The sequence below is a fragment of the Eleutherodactylus coqui genome, chromosome 3 (assembly GCF_035609145.1).
Source record: "Eleutherodactylus coqui strain aEleCoq1 chromosome 3, aEleCoq1.hap1, whole genome shotgun sequence".
Classification (NCBI taxonomy): domain Eukaryota; kingdom Metazoa; phylum Chordata; class Amphibia; order Anura; family Eleutherodactylidae; genus Eleutherodactylus; species Eleutherodactylus coqui.
In genome coordinates, this window is record NC_089839.1 from 37,956,247 (window position 1) to 37,974,505 (window position 18,259).

Consider the following 18,259-nt stretch of genomic DNA (forward strand, 5'->3'; position numbering starts at 1 on the left):
TAAGTGTGTGTGTGTATATATATTCTAGATTTTTTTTTTTACTACAGCTAGGAATGATTTTCAGAGAAGGGCGTATATATTTAAAGCCCTTCCCTGAAAATCACTGTATGGGGTGCCAGCATCCTATTGCTTTCAATGGGGCTGCCGCCAGCAGCGGTGGCCCCATCGCCGGCAACAGGCACGCAGCTTCATTCACTCGTGTTTTGGCACATGCGTGGACGCGCGGGTTTGCACGTGCGTGCAAAACAACGCTTGTGTGAATGAGGCATAAGGAATGCAACAATTACATTGGGAAAGCTCCGGGGCTTGCTGAGCTCAGTATGCAGTAAAAACCCTGAAAGATTTCAGATGACAGCTCAGTGCTCTGCAAATTTCAGCACTAGAGCTGTCCATGGAACTCTTATGGGGTTTAACTGCATGGTCAGTGCAGCAAGCCCTGGAGATTTTCGTGCGACTAAAGGGGGTTAGTGGTTTTGAATACACACTGTACTCTCAAACTTTGCATAAATCAGTAGTACAAGTAAATAAAAGAAACCTTGTAATACAATCTTACTAAAATAAAATGCCTTCTTTCTCCACTTATTAGCTACTTATTCATACCCCCAAATCCCTATACTGCTTTCACGGCAGCTCACGAAGGGATCGGGATACAGCTGCAAGCAGAAGCAGAGAGAGACAGACAGATGTTGCTCAGGAAGGCTCTAGTAAATGTTAAATTTCACCCCTGTGCTGGATTCATAGCTAGATTGCTTAGTACTGCTGTATAATGTCCTCCATGCTGCTGTTACTTCTGAGTATATGCTGCAAAAAGACACAGGAGCAGGATCTCCTTGTCTGTGTGCGCTACTTACGAGACACATTGTAGTGGCCCAGAGTTAGAGGGCCCCCTCCAGAATGTTTGTCTCATGTCAATGTCTTGTCAGTGGAGTGCATTACAAGTATGTGTATTGAATGTTTGCAGGACTGAAAGAGTTAATGTCTGGTATGTTCTGTCCTGTCTGGAAAATGTATCGTTTTGTGGTCACGTGATTGTGCTAAAGATTTGTGTTTGCAGAGTGCAATGTAAGTCAGTCTGTCAGCAGTTGAGTGCAGTCAGAGAGAGGAGACACTACAGAGAGGCTGCCAGGTCGGTTTATGTGTGGAGCATGGAGGCGGCCAAACATTTGCCCGATGCTCAGCCTGGGCCCGTTCAACCCAGGAATCCTCTGTGCTACTGCCGATTACTGAGAGAATGCAACTGCTCATCAGCGAGAAGAAAACAAGTGAGTGTTTTGCTGGTGGAAAAAGTGATTGCCAGGAGTGAAAGGACCTGCATAACTTGGACTGTGGATTGTTTCAATACCCCATGAGTTTCACCAAGATAGAAAGTCTTGTATGCTGTGATTACTGCTATTGTTATTGAATTTATTGAGACGTTAAGTAAATGGACAAGATTGACCGTTCCTGGTTTTGTTCCAAAATATATCCTTTTGGTGTTGGACTATTTTATTTGTCTACAAGACCCACTCCAGGAGAAAGACTGGTGGAGTCACGAGTGACAATTGAACTTAAGGTAGCCCATGGTTACTATCCCTGCAATCTCTCCCAGTGCTGACAGGGGTCGGGTCCTAAGCTACCCGAGATGGTAGAGCCCTATGACAAGGTTAACATCTCTACCCCACTGTCTCCTTAGCTGTGGGCCTGCTTCTCGGATGCTGCAACATCATAACAGTTGGTCTCCACCCACCCGATCAGGCAAAACTGACAATTACAGATGGACCAAGAAGAGGAGAGAACTAGTGAAAAACTACATTTACAAGTCATGTAATATCCAGAAATGGTGCTACATAGAGGTGTAACTATAGTGGCTGCAGAGGTTGCTGTTGCATCTGGAACCTTGGAGGAGGTCCCATAAGGTTGTTTCTATTAACTGGCTGGTCACTTAGCTATCACTTGTTTTTCTTTGATATAGCCACCATATTTCAGTTTGGTATCTCATTTTCTATATCTGTGGGCCTCTATTGCGCTGTTATTTCAGAGGCATCCCCAGAATAGCTAGCAAGCTTTTGGTTTTTGCTCAATACTCAAGATAACCCCCTAACTGAGTATGAGCTGAGGTTGACGTCGATTCCAATCCCTTTTCCAATCCCTGTATTGGGAACTGGGTTTCCAATTGTTCTTCCTCTTCTGGGTCTATATTCAGTACATTGGGTCTCCGATATTCGTCTATATGTTGGAGGGTGGAGCCCTTGTTTTAATATATTCAAATAAAATTCAGTTTTAGGGTCATCATTTTCTGTGAAGGGCTTTATATTCATTTATAGACAGTATATACATATTATGCATAGTACATTTTCATTACTTATTCATATGCCAGAACCGCCAAACAGAATGGCCATTATAATGCTGTCTGTTCAACAGTTATTTTAGTTAGATCCAGCGTGCTTGATGTCTCCCTGGCGGTCTGATGGTTCTCGTCATGTTGGGATGATAAATCTTCAGGGGCACTGGGAAGTCCTTGACCCAATTCACCATGAGGATCACCTCCTAAGCATGCTCCATGCTCTCTTGTTCGTGGGTCATGGAGGCCGAAGTTGGCTTTGGCTCGCCTCTTTTGTTGGACAATACAAACGATTAAGATGATAAGGAAAAATAAGACGGCAACAGTAACAAGGGCACCAATGAGAATCTCCAAGTGTTCTGTAAGTGAACGGACCCCTGTAAGGAACGCAAATGGCAAAAGGTGTTAAGAAATGAGAACTGGAAGTCTATACAAAGGCATAGTATACAGAAGAATGTCACATATGGCATATGAGCAAAGTGAGATACAGTACAGCAGCAGGATCCTAGAAAGAGAGCCAAAGTGGCCTGTACAACCAATCTAGTTTGGTGAAGAGGAAAAAAAAAACCCACATCCAAATTTTTATTCTCATGCAATAAAAAAAACTATAAAAAAAGTTCATTTAGTCAAAATTTAAATAAACTCCATAATCTGCTAAATATGGAAGACTACGTCTCTTCATGGGTACAACCTTAGAACTCTCTTCGTGATGAAACAGCAGATCCAACAAGATTGAGTTTCATCATCTACTCATTGGATAGGTGATAGAAGTCCAATTGGGGCACCACAGAGACCCCTATGATCCCGAGCCCCCCTCTTCTGATCACAAAATCAGTCTACAGCAACGTATAGATAGAACAGAGTGGTGGCCAAGCATGCACGATGCTGCTCCAACTCTTCTCAATGAGGCTGAGGTGTTAGGAGTGCTGGAGTTCAGAAAAACTGATCTATGTACTGGCTTCGTAACTAGAGATGAGCGAATATACTTGTTTCGAGTACTCGATCGTACACCACGATTTTCGAGTACTTCCGTACTCGGGTGAAAAGATTCGGGGGGAGGGGGGGCGGGGGGAGGCAGCGGGGAACATGGGGGAGCCCTCTCTCTCCCTCTCCCCCCCACTCCCAGCTGCAACCCCCTACTCACCCATGGCGCCCCCCGAATCTTTTCGCCCGAGTACGGAAGTACTTGAAAATTGTGGTGCTCGGGTGAAAAAGGGGCGTGGCTGAGTAGCTTCGCTCATCTCTATTCGTAACCTGCACAGTGTGTAACCCAGGGATATGCATCAGGTCCACCCTTTGCGTGTTTAAATGGGTTTTCTGAGACCCCAATGTAACAGGCGGGTGGTAATGCCCAGTGTTGCAGGATATATGATGTCGCTACAATGACAAATTGGGGCAGAGATAGCATTTTCTCTTTTTTTCAAATAAACTTTACTGAACGATATCAAACATGTTTACACTCCATAGGAGGCTTCATGTACTTTAATGTTACGTACATAAGGAAGATTGAACAATACCTCTACAGCGCCACCTATTGGAGGGCAGCATTCCTTCAAATCAATGTCCAACTTTTTATACAAGTCTTAATGATTGGGAATGAAAAATTTCAATTCCCAATCATTGTTAAGACTTGTATAAAAAGTTGGACATTGATTTGAAGGAATGCTGCCATCCAATAGGTGGCACTGTAGAGGCATTGTTCCATCGCCCTTATTTGCATATTACCCAGAGGAGCATGCATGGCCTTTTAAGTGTCCTCACTCACCTTCTAGGTGCTTTCCTCAAGGAGAGATGATACCGCTCCCGACTTAATGTTACTATAAGCTCTCTTAAAGTGACAGTACTGGGTTACTCATTATACATTCTTTGAGTTCTCATTACCCAGGGTAATGCACTGGCATATACACCGCCTTCAAATTTCCTCCTCCTGGCATATGGTACTTGACGCTCTACATGAATTTGCAATATAACTGTCATAAGTGTGCACTCTTTCATAGGCCCCCACTTTTTTTTTTAATAAGTTCTTTATTTATAAATGTTTTCTCTTTTTTTCCAATAATAAAAAAAAGGGGTGGAACACAACCCCCCCAAAACATCAACATCATGTTTGTCACAGTTAGATCATAAACCAGTAATAGTAAACCAATATAATAATGCCAATGAACATTTCTCATTCCCGATTCCCTCAACATAGTATAACAAACCAGGTTGGTCTGTCAAACTGTCATGGGGTGGTAGCCTATGGTATAGAACAAACTGAGGGGATACTATTAGCCCTAATTAGGGTCTGGTGGTTCTGTCCGCTAAAGGGGGTGTGGGGTTGGATCCCATTAACCCCTTGAGTGGCACGCCCGGAAAATTTCCGGGGACGAGCTCCACTGCTCATAGCAACATAGCCCGGAAGATTTCCGGGCTATGTATCACTATGGGAGCTGCAGAGCACAATGCCACAAGCTGTGACAGTGTGCTCTGCCTGCACAGACCCACATAGAGCAGTGCAGGACTTTGAAAAACCAGCAGAAGATATTGCCGACATGTCGGCAACCTCCTGCTTTGTTTACAGGTTGCCATAGAGACCATCGGCTTGTCAGAAGCAAGCCGATGGTCTCTGTGGCAGGGAGAGCTGGTTGATAGCTGTCAGAGGACAGCTAGGTACTAGCTGTTACAGCAGAGATCAGAGAAAACCTCCGATCTCTGCTGTGTTAACCCTTTACATGCTGCAGTCTATGTGACTGCAGCATGTAAAGGGTTGTCACTGCAGCATGTAAAGGGCTGTCATCATCGGACCCCCGGAATGTGATCAGGGGTCCTGATGGGTCCCTGTGGAAGTCCCCTAAAGGGACAAAAAATAAAAAAAATAAAAAAAAATAAAAAAATAAAAGTTAAAAAATTATTAAAAAAATAAAAAAAACACTTGTCTCCCTTTACTTTGTAAAAAATCAAAAATACAATCACACATGTGGTATCCTTGTGCGTCGTAATGACCCAGAGAAGGAAGTTAATACATTATTTAACCCCTTAATGACATGGCCCCTTTTTTTCTCTTTTCCCCATTTCTTTTTTTCCTCCCCCCTGTTTAAAAAAAATCACAACTTGTCCCGCAAAAAACAAGCCCTCATATGGCCATGTCAATGGAAAAATGAAAAAGTTATGGCTCTTGAGACGCAACTGCAAAACTAGTTGAAATTCAATGATTAGACCATTTTAAAAAACCTGCCCTGGTGGGCACGACAGGGTGGTAGAAAACCTGCCACTCAAGGGGTTAAAGGATATTCCCGTTTACCTCTCCATTATTTCATACTCATGTATGACTCCAGCCCTTCCATAAACCCCACCCAGCTCTATCTGAGGGAGAGTAGTTCTTCTTAAACACGTAGCTGTTTGGGGAGGTTACGGAATAAAAGCCAAAAGTAACAAGAAAGGAGGTGGGGGAGGATGATGGGAGAAAGAGGAGGGAGGGGATAAGAAGAGGGAGAAGGAAAGGACACAAAAGGGGGGGGGGGAACAAACCCACAATCTTGGGGGAGGAGGGGTAAACCCCCGGTGAAGCATAGGATGGAAGGGAGGAAATTATATATGTAGCCCTTTCTTTCTTCCATGTGACTCCATACGGGTCCTTACGAGGAGAACATAGCCCATTTTAATTTTATAGAACACTCTCTGGAGGTCCCCACCTCTTATGCCCTATAGGAGCAGCGTCTTTTCACACAAGAATGCTATAACATAACACATTGTAGATGTCACTTACATCAGAGGTCGTTGCAAAATACTCGCAGCTCAATACCCTGCGTCACACCAGTAGCACCAGCAATTTTAATAAAGCCAGGTAATGAATAAAAGCAGCACAACTCCTCTGCTCATCCCACCTCTGCTCTAGTGCAGCTGTCCTGGTGCTTCCCGCAGTCTTTACTTCTGGCACTATAGCAGTAATGTCATTGATTACCTTCTCGACTGTTGCAGCTAAACAATGACCTCAGTAGTCCTATGGGTAGTCAGGTAAGTCATCACAAGAGTGCCGATTTAGCTGCAGCCATGACTTTCCAGACTCTCCATATTACCACTGTATACTCCAATCAGAGTTTCTACGGGTAGTTTGTGAAGTTAGCCAAGCAGTGCTAGAAAACAAAAACCAATGGGGGAACACTGGAGCTCCATTCATTTCAATGGGGATGATGGAAATAGCCAAGTACCAACTCTTGGCTATCTCCAGTAGTCCCATTGAAGATGAACGGAGTGGCAACTAGCATGTTTGACCATCGCTCCATCCAATCTCTTCCTTACTATGGGACCTCTGTTCTCAGGATGAGTATGGGTCACACTGTTGAGACTTCCTCCGATCAGACTTATAACCTACCCTATGGATAGGTGATAAAAGTCAATCTTGGGATAACCCTTTTAAGGGGAGTCACCCGGGCAACATTTCATTTTCCAAAAGCTCTTTAGATTACAGGACCAACATAAGTCAGCTGTTGGCGCCTTGCACCTAAAAGTGAAGACCTTCAGGACCGAGCACAAACCGAACAAGAGCGACGAGGGAGTGGAGGGGGAGAGTACCTCTTCCTTTATGTTAGTCCTGCATTTTGAAGCAGTAGTTTTGGAAAAAAAAATAAATAAATAAAAAGGTCCCAGGATAACCCCTTTAAGAAGTTCTGGCAGTGGGTGACCAGCGGAGATCTTTATTGGCATACTTGTTTCTTATGCTACATCTGTGTGCAATGGACAAATTAAACTGCTGCCGAGGAAAAGTAGTGCAACATGCCACGGGAAGCAATCATATTTCATGCTTTATTTTTCTGAGATCCTTTGGAGTTTTAACCCTTTCAATCCACCGTCTGATGTCTGAAGACATTCGGAGCTGTATAGCCTTCAATCTGATATCAGAAGACGTCCGGCAGGGTATTCTTACTGTATATCACTGGCCGTTCTGTTGTCGGGAGCCTCTCCAGCATTTCCCATACCGCAGTACTTGCTCTAGCCAGCAGATGGCGCCATTGTATAATGGCAGAAAGAGCCCCCCTAGGAAACCCTGAATCCAAAATTGGATTGCAAAGGTCTAAAGCATCAAATTTAATGGTTGCGAAGGGCAAATTCTCAATTTTTGCTTTGCCCAAGTTTTGAGAGACATTTCCCACCAATGTTTTCCACCGGTCAAATCAATCATTGCCACATTTATATGGACAGGAAATTCCTGGGCTATAATAGTAGGATGCATAGAAACAACTAAGTTACAAGACACTCGGTATACTAGATCCCTCATGGCTTTTAGCTTAATATAGGACTGCTGTCCTATATAAGAGGGGCTTAAGATGCAATCTGAAAGTTAAGAACTTACTTGCAGCCTTGGAAATGACACACACAGTCCCCGGAGCAGCGGGAGAGCGGTCCTCGTAGCCATCCATACAATAACAAGAATAAGAGCCAAACATATTGACACAAGTAGCATTACCGTGGCAGTTCTGCATCCCAAGCTGGCATTCATTTACATCTATGTGGGAGTAAAAGACAACTCATGAAAGAGACAGCCAAGTGAAACACACAAAAAACAACCAAAAAAACAGAGCATGTCACTGACATTTTGTAGTGTATGCAGGGGTTGAGATACCATATATGCAACCTGTAAAGGAGCCCAGTGCTATCCTGTTAGCCATCCCAACATATCTGCTTTAGTAAATACGGTAGTTATATTCCCTATCAAACAATGCCAGAGCAACTTTTCTTAGTACTCCACTTTGTGCTGTACCTCAGTTACTTCCTCCTGGAAATCAATGGATTAGTGTTGTGTCCCTGCGGAAGATGTTGAAATAATGGGAGGAATTCGTAAATGAGTTTATGCCAGAATTCTGGTCTTTAACCCCTTAATGACACGGCCTATTTTGGCATTGAGGACCAAACGATTTTCGGTATTTTTTCATCCCCATTTTTCAAAAGCCATAACTTTTTTATTTTTCCATCGACGCGGCCGTATGAGGGCTTGTTTTTTGTGTGGCGAATAGAGATGAGCGAACGTACTCATTTCGAGTAATTACTCGATCAAGCACCGCGATTTTCGAGTACTTCAGTACTCGGGTGAAAAGATTCGGGGGGCGCCAGGGGAGGAGCGGCGGAGCGGGGGGTAGCAGCGGGGAACAGGGGGGAGCCCTCTCTCTCCTGCCATGCCTTATCGCTTACTATAGCGATCACAGGCTATGGCAATACAGGACGCCGGTATCTGGTGCGCTGTTGCCATAGCAACCAGCCGGACTCTCGTGATAACATCGCAAGAGCTGCCTGGAGTCGCAGAAGGGGTTAACAGCAGGGGGGGGGGGGGCGCATCTCCAATGTCCTCTGCTGTCACAGCGGGACGCCGGCTACTAGTGACAGCCGGCTCCCGCTGCGGGATAGTGCGAGATCTGCTATGATCTCGCCCTGTCCCTATGACTTAAGGGTACGTCATTTTGCGGGAAGTACCCCGCTCCCATGATGTACCCTTACGTCATGGGGCGGGAAGGGGTTAAAAGTCGTAAACATGTGCACAAATCCTACTTGCCCCGAAATAGGCGTCTTTTCTGCATTTTACACCACCCTTGACACTTTTGAAAAAAATGGGCAATGTTTTCTGGAAGGAAGTGGGGCCACCTGTCAAATACCAGAAACTGGCCTAATTTATAGTTCAAATTACAGCAGGATCTATAGACTGTAGATTTTAGCAGAAGTCACAAGGTCGGCCTAAGATGGAACAAATGTAATAAGAGGCTCGTGTGCATCTTAATTTAATAATCTTTATCTGCATAGCGCCAACGTATTCCGCAGCGCTTTCATTCCCTCATCACTTATCTAAGACCAGTGTGCAAAACTTCAATCTTAGATAAAAATGTGCCACTTTGACTTTATGCCAACCTATATGGAATGTACATGCATTGCAATAGATTAGATATATTATTTTTATATACTAGCTGATATACCCGGCTTCGCCCGAGTTAATTTGGTACTGGTGTTTATCTGGTGTTCACACGGAAAATCTTATGAAGTCGTGGTTACTTTAGAGATACTGAGGAAAAACATATGTTCACCATTTTGCATAGTTCTCTGCGTTACCCAGGAAACACCACGTGGAGGTAACCATGCGACGTTTCCTTCATATAAAATGACATCAGGAAGTGAGAGAATTAGATTACAGTTAGGGCCAGAAATATTTGGACAGTGACACAAGTTTTGTTATTTTAGCTGTTTACAAAAACATGTTCAGAAATACAATTATATATATAATATGGGCTGAAAGTGCACACTCCCAGCTGCAATATGAGAGTTTCCACATCCAAATCGGAGAAAGGGTTTAGGAATCATAGCTCTGTAATGCATAGCCTCCTCTTTTTCAAGGGACCAAAAGTAATTGGACAATGGACTCTAAGGGCTGCAATTAACTCAGAAGGCATCTCCCTCGTTAACCTGTAATCAATTAAGTAGTTAAAAGGTCTGGGATTGATTCCAGGTCTGTGGTTTTGGATTTGGAAGCTGTTGCTGTGACCAGACAACATGCGGTCAAAGGAACTCTCAATTGAGGTGAAGCAGAACATCCTGAGGCTGAAAAAAAAGAAAAAATCCATCAGAGAGATAGCAGACATGCTTGGAGTAGCAAAATCAACAGTCGGGTACATTCTGAGAAAAAAGGAATTCACTGGTGAGCTTGGGAACTCAAAAAGGCCTGGGCGTCCACGGAAGACAATGGTGGTGGATGATCGCCGCATACTTTCTTTGGTGAAGAAGAACCCGTTCACAACATCAACTGAAGTCCAGAACACTCTCAGGGAAGTAGGTGTATCTGTCTCTAAGTCAACAGTAAAGAGAAGACTCCATGAAAGTAAATACAAAGGGTTCACATCTAGATGCAAACCATTCATCAATTCCAAAAATAGACAGGCCAGAGTTAAATTTGCCGAAAAACACCTCAAGAAGCCAGCCCAGTTCTGGAAAAGTATTCTATGGACAGATGAGACAAAGATCAACCTGTACCAGAATGATGGGAAGAAAAAAGTTTGGAGAAGAAAGGGAACGGCACATGATCCAAGGCACACCACATCCTCTGTAAAACATGGTGGAGGCAACGTGATGGCATGGGCATGCATGGCTTTCAATGGCACTGGGTCACTTGTGTTTATTGATGACATAACAGCAGACAAGAGTAGCCGGATGAATTCTGAAGTGTACCGGGATATACTTTCAGCCCAGATTCAGCCAAATGCTGCAAAGTTGATCGGACGGCGCTTCACAGTACAGATGGACAATGACCCCAAGCATACAGCCAAAGCTACCCAGGAGTTCATGAGTGCAAAAAAGTGGAACATTCTGCAATGGCCAAGTCAATCACCAGATCTTAACCCAATTGAGCATGCATTTCACTTGCTCAAATCCAGACTTCAGACGGAAAGACCCACAAACAAGCAAGACCTGAAGGCTGCGGCTGTAAAGGCCTGGCAAAGCATTAAGAAGGAGGAAACCCAGTGTTTGGTGATGTCCATGGGTTCCAGACTTAAGGCAGTGATTGCCTCCAAAGGATTCGCAACAAAATATTGAAAAAAAAAATATTTTGTTTGGGTTATGTTTATTTGTCCAATTACTTTTGAGCTCCTAAAATGTGGAGTGTTTGTAAAGAAATGTGTACAATTCCTACATTTTCTATCAGATATTTTTGTTCAACCCTTTAAATTAAACGTTACAATCTGCACTTGAATTCTGTTGTAGAGGCTTCATTTCAAATCCAATGCGGTGGCATGCAGAGCCCAACTCGCGAAAACGGGAATTTTTTCTTACCGATAATTCCCTTTCTGGAAGACATCATGACAGCATACGCTGGAGGTTGCTCACCTGCTGACCTGAAGGGACAGGAAGAGGCAGAGTATAAAAAGCACCTCCCCTCCACCAACACCAGTGCGTTCCAAATGACCACAGTGACCAGTTATTTAACCAGAAGGTGTGTTTTTATTGACATCACACACCTCAGAAAACAAAGTTAAAGCATACACATTACCTCATGTGTTGGACAAACTAGGGTAACGATGTTGGTAAGGGGGGGAAAAAAGCCTGTATGCTGTCATGATGTCTTCCAGAAAGGGAATTATCGGTAAGAAAAAATTCCCGTTTTCCCCATGACATCATGACAGCATACGCTGGAGGAATACCAAATAAGTGGCATGGGCTTTTTAGGGAGGGATTACGGCTTGGAGCACCTTCCTACTGAAGGATGCGTCCTGACTATATTTAAAGTCCAGCCTATAATGTTTGATGAAAGTATGGCCTGAAGTCCATGTGGCTGCGTTACAGATTTGCTCAATCGACGCGTGCGCTCTCTCCGCCCAAGAGGATGCCACCGCTCTCGTTGAGTGGGCCTTCAATCCTTCTGGAGGGGGGATGCCCTTGGCCTTGTAAGCCTCCTGGATGGCTCTCCTGAGCCACCTGGCGATCGCATCTTTAGAAGCGGCCTTTCCTTTGGCCTGCCCCTGAAATTGAACGAAAAGTTTGTCAGACTTCCTGAAACTTTCTGTTGCCTCGAGGTACGCTAGTACCGCTCTTTTGACGTCTATATTATGGAGCTTTTGTTCTTTTGCATTTTTGAAATTTTGGCAAAAGGCTGGAATAACTATTGGTTGGCCCCTGTGGAAATCTGACAATACTTTAGGCTGGAAGGATGGGTCTAAAGAAAAAACTATTTTGTCCGGGTGGATAGTCATATATGGGGCCCTTCGTGAGAGGGCCTGGATTTCCCCCGCGCGTCTGGCTGACGTAACTGCCACAAGCAGGGCTACCTTGTATGTCAGCCAGGCGATGGATAGATCCGTAATCGGTTCAAATGGGGGGGTCGCATAAGGCCTGAAGGACTATGGTTAGATCCCAGGGTGGTGCCGTGGCCCGTGTGAATGGATGTAATCTGCTCGCCCCTCTAAGAAATCTCCTAATCCACCTGTGCTCCGCCAGCGCGAGATCGAAGAATGCCCCCAAGGCCGCAATTTGGACTTTGAGTGTATTCGGACTCAAACCTTTATCCAGGCCCGCCTGGAGAAAATCTAAGATTTTCCGGACGTCTGGCTGATCCAGCTGCTGGATGTCCTGGCCTAACCACTCCGAAAATTTTTTCCAGACTTTGGAGTAGATTTTGTGTGTCGAGGGTTTAAGGCTCTCGCTAATGGTGGAAATAACCTTAGGGGAAAGACCCTTTCCTAGGAACTTTACCCGCTCAAGCTCCAGGCCGTAAGCCTGAACTTGTGAACTTCCGGGTAAAGAAGAGGGCCCTGCGACAGTAGGTCCGGTCTTGTTGGAAGGTGGAAGGGCTCTCCCACTGACAGGGATCTCAGGAGGGGGAACCACGGTCTTTTGGGCCAATATGGTGCTACAAAAATTACTGTTAGGGTTGACTGCAGTAATTTCCTTAGCAGAAGCGGGATTAGTGGTAGAGGGGGAAAGGCATACGCTAGGTCCCAATCCCAGGGGTGAGAGAGAGCGTCTGTGCCCAAGGCCTGTTTCTCTGCGCCTCTGGAAAAGAAAAGCCGGCATTTGGTGTTTGCGCTTGACGCAAAGAGGTCTACTTCTGGTACCCCCCACTTCTCCACAAGAAGGCTGAACACCTCTGGATGGAGTTCCCACTCTCCTGGGTCCACTTTCTTTCTGCTTAAAAAGTCCGCGGCTGAGTTCTCGGCTCCTCTTATATGAAAAGCCGATAGGGACTTTGTTGTGCCTTCCGCCCATTGAAGGATCCGCCCCGCCAGTCGTTGTAGTGGAGGATTCCTGGTGGTACCCTGGTGGCGAATGAGTGATACTGTTGTCATATTGTCTGAGAAGATCCTCACATGTTTCGCCACTAATCGTGTTTGCAGGCTACGCAGGGATTTCCATACAGCTTTAAGTTCCCTAAAGTTCGATGAGCTAGCTTTCTCGTGAACGTCCCAGGCCCCCTGTACATAACCGCCTTCAAAGTGGGCCCCCCACCCTTTGGCGCTGGCATCGGTCGTGATTATTACGGCCGGGTCCAAATTCCAATCGGATGCCTGAGACAGGTTGTCCGACGACACCCACCAACGGAGTGAAGCTCTGGCTTCCGCAGGAATAGGGATTGTCTGATCAAGCGAAGCCTGCAACTTGTCCCAATTCTGGAGAATTAGTGACTGGAGTCCGCGACTGTGGAATTGGGCCCAGGGGACCACGCCGATGCACGAAGTCATTAGTCCCAGGATCCGCATTGCGTCTCTTATCGTTACCCTATGTTTTTTATATAGGTTGGAACATTCCTCTATGATAAGATGTTTTCTTAGGGGAGGAAGGGACGAATTTTGTAGACTGGAATCCAGGATGACACCCAGGAATTTCTTCCTGGTTTCTGGCTCCATGTTGGATTTTGACTCGTTAACAATCCAGCCAAGCTCCTTAAATAATTGCAATGTGGACTCCAAGTGTGATCTCAGAGTAGACGGGGAATCTGCCACCAACAGGAAGTCGTCTAAGTAGGGGATGATCATGACACCCTGATTTCGTAAGAAGGCCACCATTTCCATCACGACCTTGGAAAAAATTCGCGGAGCCGAGGAGATTCCAAATGGTAGGCAGACGAACTGGAAGTGGCGGATTTCCCCCTCCACCCTCAGCGCAAATCTCAGGAATTTTTGTGAGTTGGCGTAAATAGGGATATGAAAATAGGCATCCTTGAGGTCTATTGTAGCCATTACGTTATCCCTGGCAATTAAAGGAGTTGCAGTTCTAATGGTTTCCATTTTGAATCTCCTATATTCAATGAATTTATTCAGTTGTTTTAAATTGATAATGGTGTGGTGGGAGCCGTCTGGTTTGGGAACCAGAAAGAGGGGGGAATAGAAGCCTTTTCCCTGTTCCTTCTTAGGGACTGGGATAATCGCGCTGAGACCCTGCAGGTTCCGTACGCCCTCCAACAGAGCCTGTTCTAGGCCTGGAGACTGGGTTGGGGTTATCATAAACCTGTCCGGGGGGCGGGATAGTAGCTCGATCCTGTACCCCTCCGCCACTAGGTGCAGTACCCACTCGTTAGTTGTAATATTACGCCAGCTATGGGAACAGCGAGCCAGTCTACCCCCTACCGGGCCCGAAAGTATGGGCTGAGGGACAAAAGTTAAAGTCTTACCCCTTCCGCCCTTTGGATAAGACCATCTTCCGGTCTTCCCCTTCCCGGCGTACGTAGACGAGGGATGAGGGGTGAAGGGTCTCTTGGGTGGTCTGGTGGCAGGCAGTCCGTGACTCTTGTCAGCTGCTTTCTCCAGCAGACGATCCAGGTCTGGTCCGAATATACGCCCGCCCCGGAACGGTAGGGTACATAGCCTATTTTTGGACGCTGCGTCCCCTGACCACTCTTTCACCCACACTGCCCTTCTGGCGGTGTTCGATAGGGCTGCCATGCGGGCTCCGAGACGGACTGTTTCCATCGAGGCATCCGCCAGGAACCCTGTTGCCATTCGCCGCAGAGGGATGCCACTTGCGAACTCCTCCCTAGGGGCTTTTTGGTCGACTAGGGCTGCGAATTGGTCCAACCAGATTGCCATGGAACGAGCCACGGAAGTGGCCGCGATGTTAGCTTTCATGATGAGACCGGAGGTAGACCAGGCTTTACGCATGGATGTGTCCACCTTATGGTCCAACGGGTCCTTTAAGTGGGACGTATCCTCAAAGGGCAACCCGGACTTTCTGGATACCATGGCAATTGCAGTATCGACTTTAGGTATCTCATCCAAAAAGGACACTTCATCTCCCGGAAATAACAGGCGTTCTTTAAATTCCCTGGGGATTAGCGGAGCCTGATCCACGCTCTCCCACTCATTTAGAATCAGCTGCTTGAGTGTGGCGTTTACGGGGAATGAAGATTTTTGTTGCGGGAGTAACCCCGCGAACATATCCTCCTGGACTGTGCGGGGTTGCTGCACATCTTCCTCCACCTGCATGGTCCTGCGTACTGCTTTTAGCAGTTGATCCATGTCCGCGGTAGAGAAAAGATATTTCTTGTCCTCCTGCGTCACTTCCCCGTCAAAATCCACATCTTCCGCTATGTCGAAGTCAGACTCAGACACCGCCGGAACCGACCTGCGTGTAACCCCGGAAGGCCCAGGTTGGAGGTCCGAGAGGGAGGACTGCACTTCTTCTCGGACGACTGACCGAATTTCGGCCATAAGGGAAGTTTTTTCCTCCTGCATAATTTTTGCGGAGCAGGTAGCGCATAACGTTTTTGTGCAGGAGTCGTCGAGTTTGGTTAGACATACTGGACATTTTTTACTCCTGCGTCTAGCCTCCCTCGGTTTTTGAGTATCCCTGTCCTGTAAGACAAGGGAAACTCTGTTAGTCGGGAAGTGTATGTAGTGCAGGTGTAGGTTGGTCCACTGGACCACTTACAGTTAGGAGGGTCTCTGGGTCCTCTCTGGTCGACATCTTGCGCCTTGCAGGAACGCTTCCTGTGCTTAGGATCGTTCCTTAGCGTGGAGAAACACCACCAGCTGATGCAGGGGCAGCAGATTTTTGAATTTGGCGCCGGCCGCGCCAGGCCACGCCCCCTTTGCGGAGCGTCCGACGTCACCGCGCTGTATCCGAAACCACGCCCCCTGGAGCGCTCCTGTCGGCCCTGGACCCGGAGATGGCGGCCGCCGCCGCAATGACGGCCGCAGTGGTGCCGGCAGCCCGTACTTGGACCCCGGCCCACCGGAGATGGCGGCCGCCGCCCGAAATGACGGCCGCAGTGGTGCCGGAAACCCGTACTTGGGCCCCGGCCCACGCAGTCCCCGGAAAGCTCCCAGATGGGGTCCTTCCCACTGGGTTTACCAGGGCTGCCCGAAAAAACCACGCCGCCGCTTCGCCGGTAAGTCCTCCTCCGGCATGGGACAGCGTTGCTGGAGCTCTGCCGTTGCTGTCCTGAAGGGACAGGAAAAACACTGGTGTTGGTGGAGGGGAGGTGCTTTTTATACTCTGCCTCTTCCTGTCTCTTCAGGTCAGCAGGTGAGCAACCTCCAGCGTATGCTGTCATGATGTCATGGGGAAAATTGTGTTACTGTCCAAATATTTCTGGCCCTAACTGTACGTACCTAAAATTTGGACATTAATTCTTTTGCGCTTAGAATTGAATAATCGAGTTGGGACCCATTAACTTTTCATATTTATGACACAATCAATGCTTGTGCCAAATTTCATGTTTCTATGACATTGGGAAGTGAGAGATTTAGATTATGTACGTAAAATTTGGACGCTAATTCTTTTGCGCATAGAATTGAATAATGGAGTTGGGACCCATTAGCTTTTTCTATTTATGACATAATCAATGCTCGTGCCAAATTTCCCGTTTCTATGACACCGGAAAGTGAGAAAATGACATTCCGCACGTAAAATTTGGACGCTAATTCTTTTGCGCATAGAATTGAATAATGGAGTTGGGACCCATTAGCTTTTCCTATTTATGACATAATCAATGCTCATGCCAAATTTCCCGTTTCTATGACACCATAAAGTGAAAAAATTACATTCCGCACGTAAAATTTGGACGCTAATTCTTTTGTGCATAGAATTGAATAATCGAGTTGGGACCCATTAGCTTTTCCTATTTATGACATAATCAATGCTCGTGCCAAATTTCCTGTTTCTATGACACTGGAAAGTGAAGAAATTACATTCCGCACGTAAAATTTCGACGCCAATTCTTTTGCGCTAGAATTGAATAATCAAGTTGGGACCTATTGACTTTTCCTATTTATGACATAATCAATGCTCGTGCCAAATTTCCTGTTTCTATGACACCAGAAAGTGAGAAAATTAGATTCCGTACGTAAAATTTGGACGCTAATTCTTTTGCGCATAGAATTGAATAATCGAGTTGGGACCCATTAGCTTTTCTTATTTATGACATAATCAATGCTCGTGCCAAATTTCACGTTTCTATGACACCGGAAAGTGAGAAAATTACATTCTGCACGTAAAATTTGGACGCTAATTCTTTTGCGCATAGAATTGAATAATCGAATTGGGACCCATTAGCTTTTCCTTCTTATGACATATTGAATGCTTCTGCCAAATTTCCCGTTTCTATGACATTGGGAAGTGAGTGATTTAGATTATGTACGTTAAATTTCGATGCCAATTCTTTTGCGCTAGAATTGAATAATCGAGTTGGGACCCAATTTATTTTCCTATTTTGGAGATAATCTATGCTTGCGCCAAATTTCATGTTTCTACGACATCGGGAAGTTGGAGAACTTTTGGTGAGTCAGGGCTTTCAGCGTATATATATATATATATATATATATATATATATATATATATATATATATATATATATATATATATATATATATATATATATATATTTTTTTTTTATTTCTCTCTCCCCCCCCCCCCCTTCCGGTTGCCAGTATCAACTTCTTAGACCTATATGCCTGGTAAACAGCGAGGATGGTAACTGGTCTGTGTAAAAGGATCTTGTCATATACCTTCGACTGTGAAGGATACCAGCGTTGCATTGGATGACCCTAGGGGATAGCTTTGTAGAGATCTTAGTTGAGTTTTTAGGAAGTTTCTTATTTCTTTTCCTCCTTTAATCAGTTGGAGCCAAAAAGTCAGTATTACTCTGTAGACATTTGTCCTGAATAAGAAAAAAAAAAGCAAAAACCTTTTAAAGAATATCAAAGAAAGTTCATGCCATCACACATCTATCTACACAGTAACCATGAAATCGATAACACATCACTCATTCATTTATATATAATTCAAAAAATAGCAAAGTTACATCATACCTCTTCTTGGCTGCTATGATAAGTGTGTCTGGTCAAGTCGCCGGCTCTGATCCTTTTCTGCTGTCTGATAAATCAGCTTGGTGTTGAGTAGGGATGAGCGAGTATACTCGCTAAGGACAATTACTCGATCGAGCATTGTCCTTAGCGAGTACCTGCCCGCTCGGAAGAAAAGGTTCGGCTGCCG

At 45.5% G+C, this 18,259-nt stretch overlaps 1 protein-coding gene across 1 annotated transcript; it reads right to left on the reverse strand.

The window, feature by feature from the left end:
• Positions 1 to 2,377: 2,377 nt before the first annotated feature.
• LOC136620124 (uncharacterized) lies at positions 2,378 to 16,072 on the reverse strand. Its single transcript, XM_066594843.1, has 4 exons — positions 15,695 to 16,072; positions 14,205 to 15,618; positions 7,653 to 7,805; positions 2,378 to 2,697 (listed from the first exon to the last, which is right to left on the reverse strand). The coding sequence occupies exons 1-4, from the start codon at positions 15,728 to 15,730 to the stop codon at positions 2,378 to 2,380; spliced, it is 1,923 nt and encodes a 640-aa protein (XP_066450940.1). The 5' UTR covers positions 15,731 to 16,072.
• Between the last annotated feature and the right edge of the window lie 2,187 nt (positions 16,073 to 18,259).

Bases quoted from the DNA above. Each gene is read 5' to 3' on its own strand.
- LOC136620124 (XM_066594843.1), bottom strand. From the start codon at position 15,730: ATGTCGACCAGAGAGGACCCAGAGACCCTCCTAACT. The intron at 15,619-15,694 runs GTAAGTGGTCCA...CTTGTCTTACAG, and splicing joins ACCCAGAGACCCTCCTAACT to GACAGGGATACTCAAAAACC. The intron at 2,698-7,652 runs GTAAGTTCTTAA...CGTTCCTTACAG, and splicing joins TGTCATTTCCAAGGCTGCAA to GGGTCCGTTCACTTACAGAA.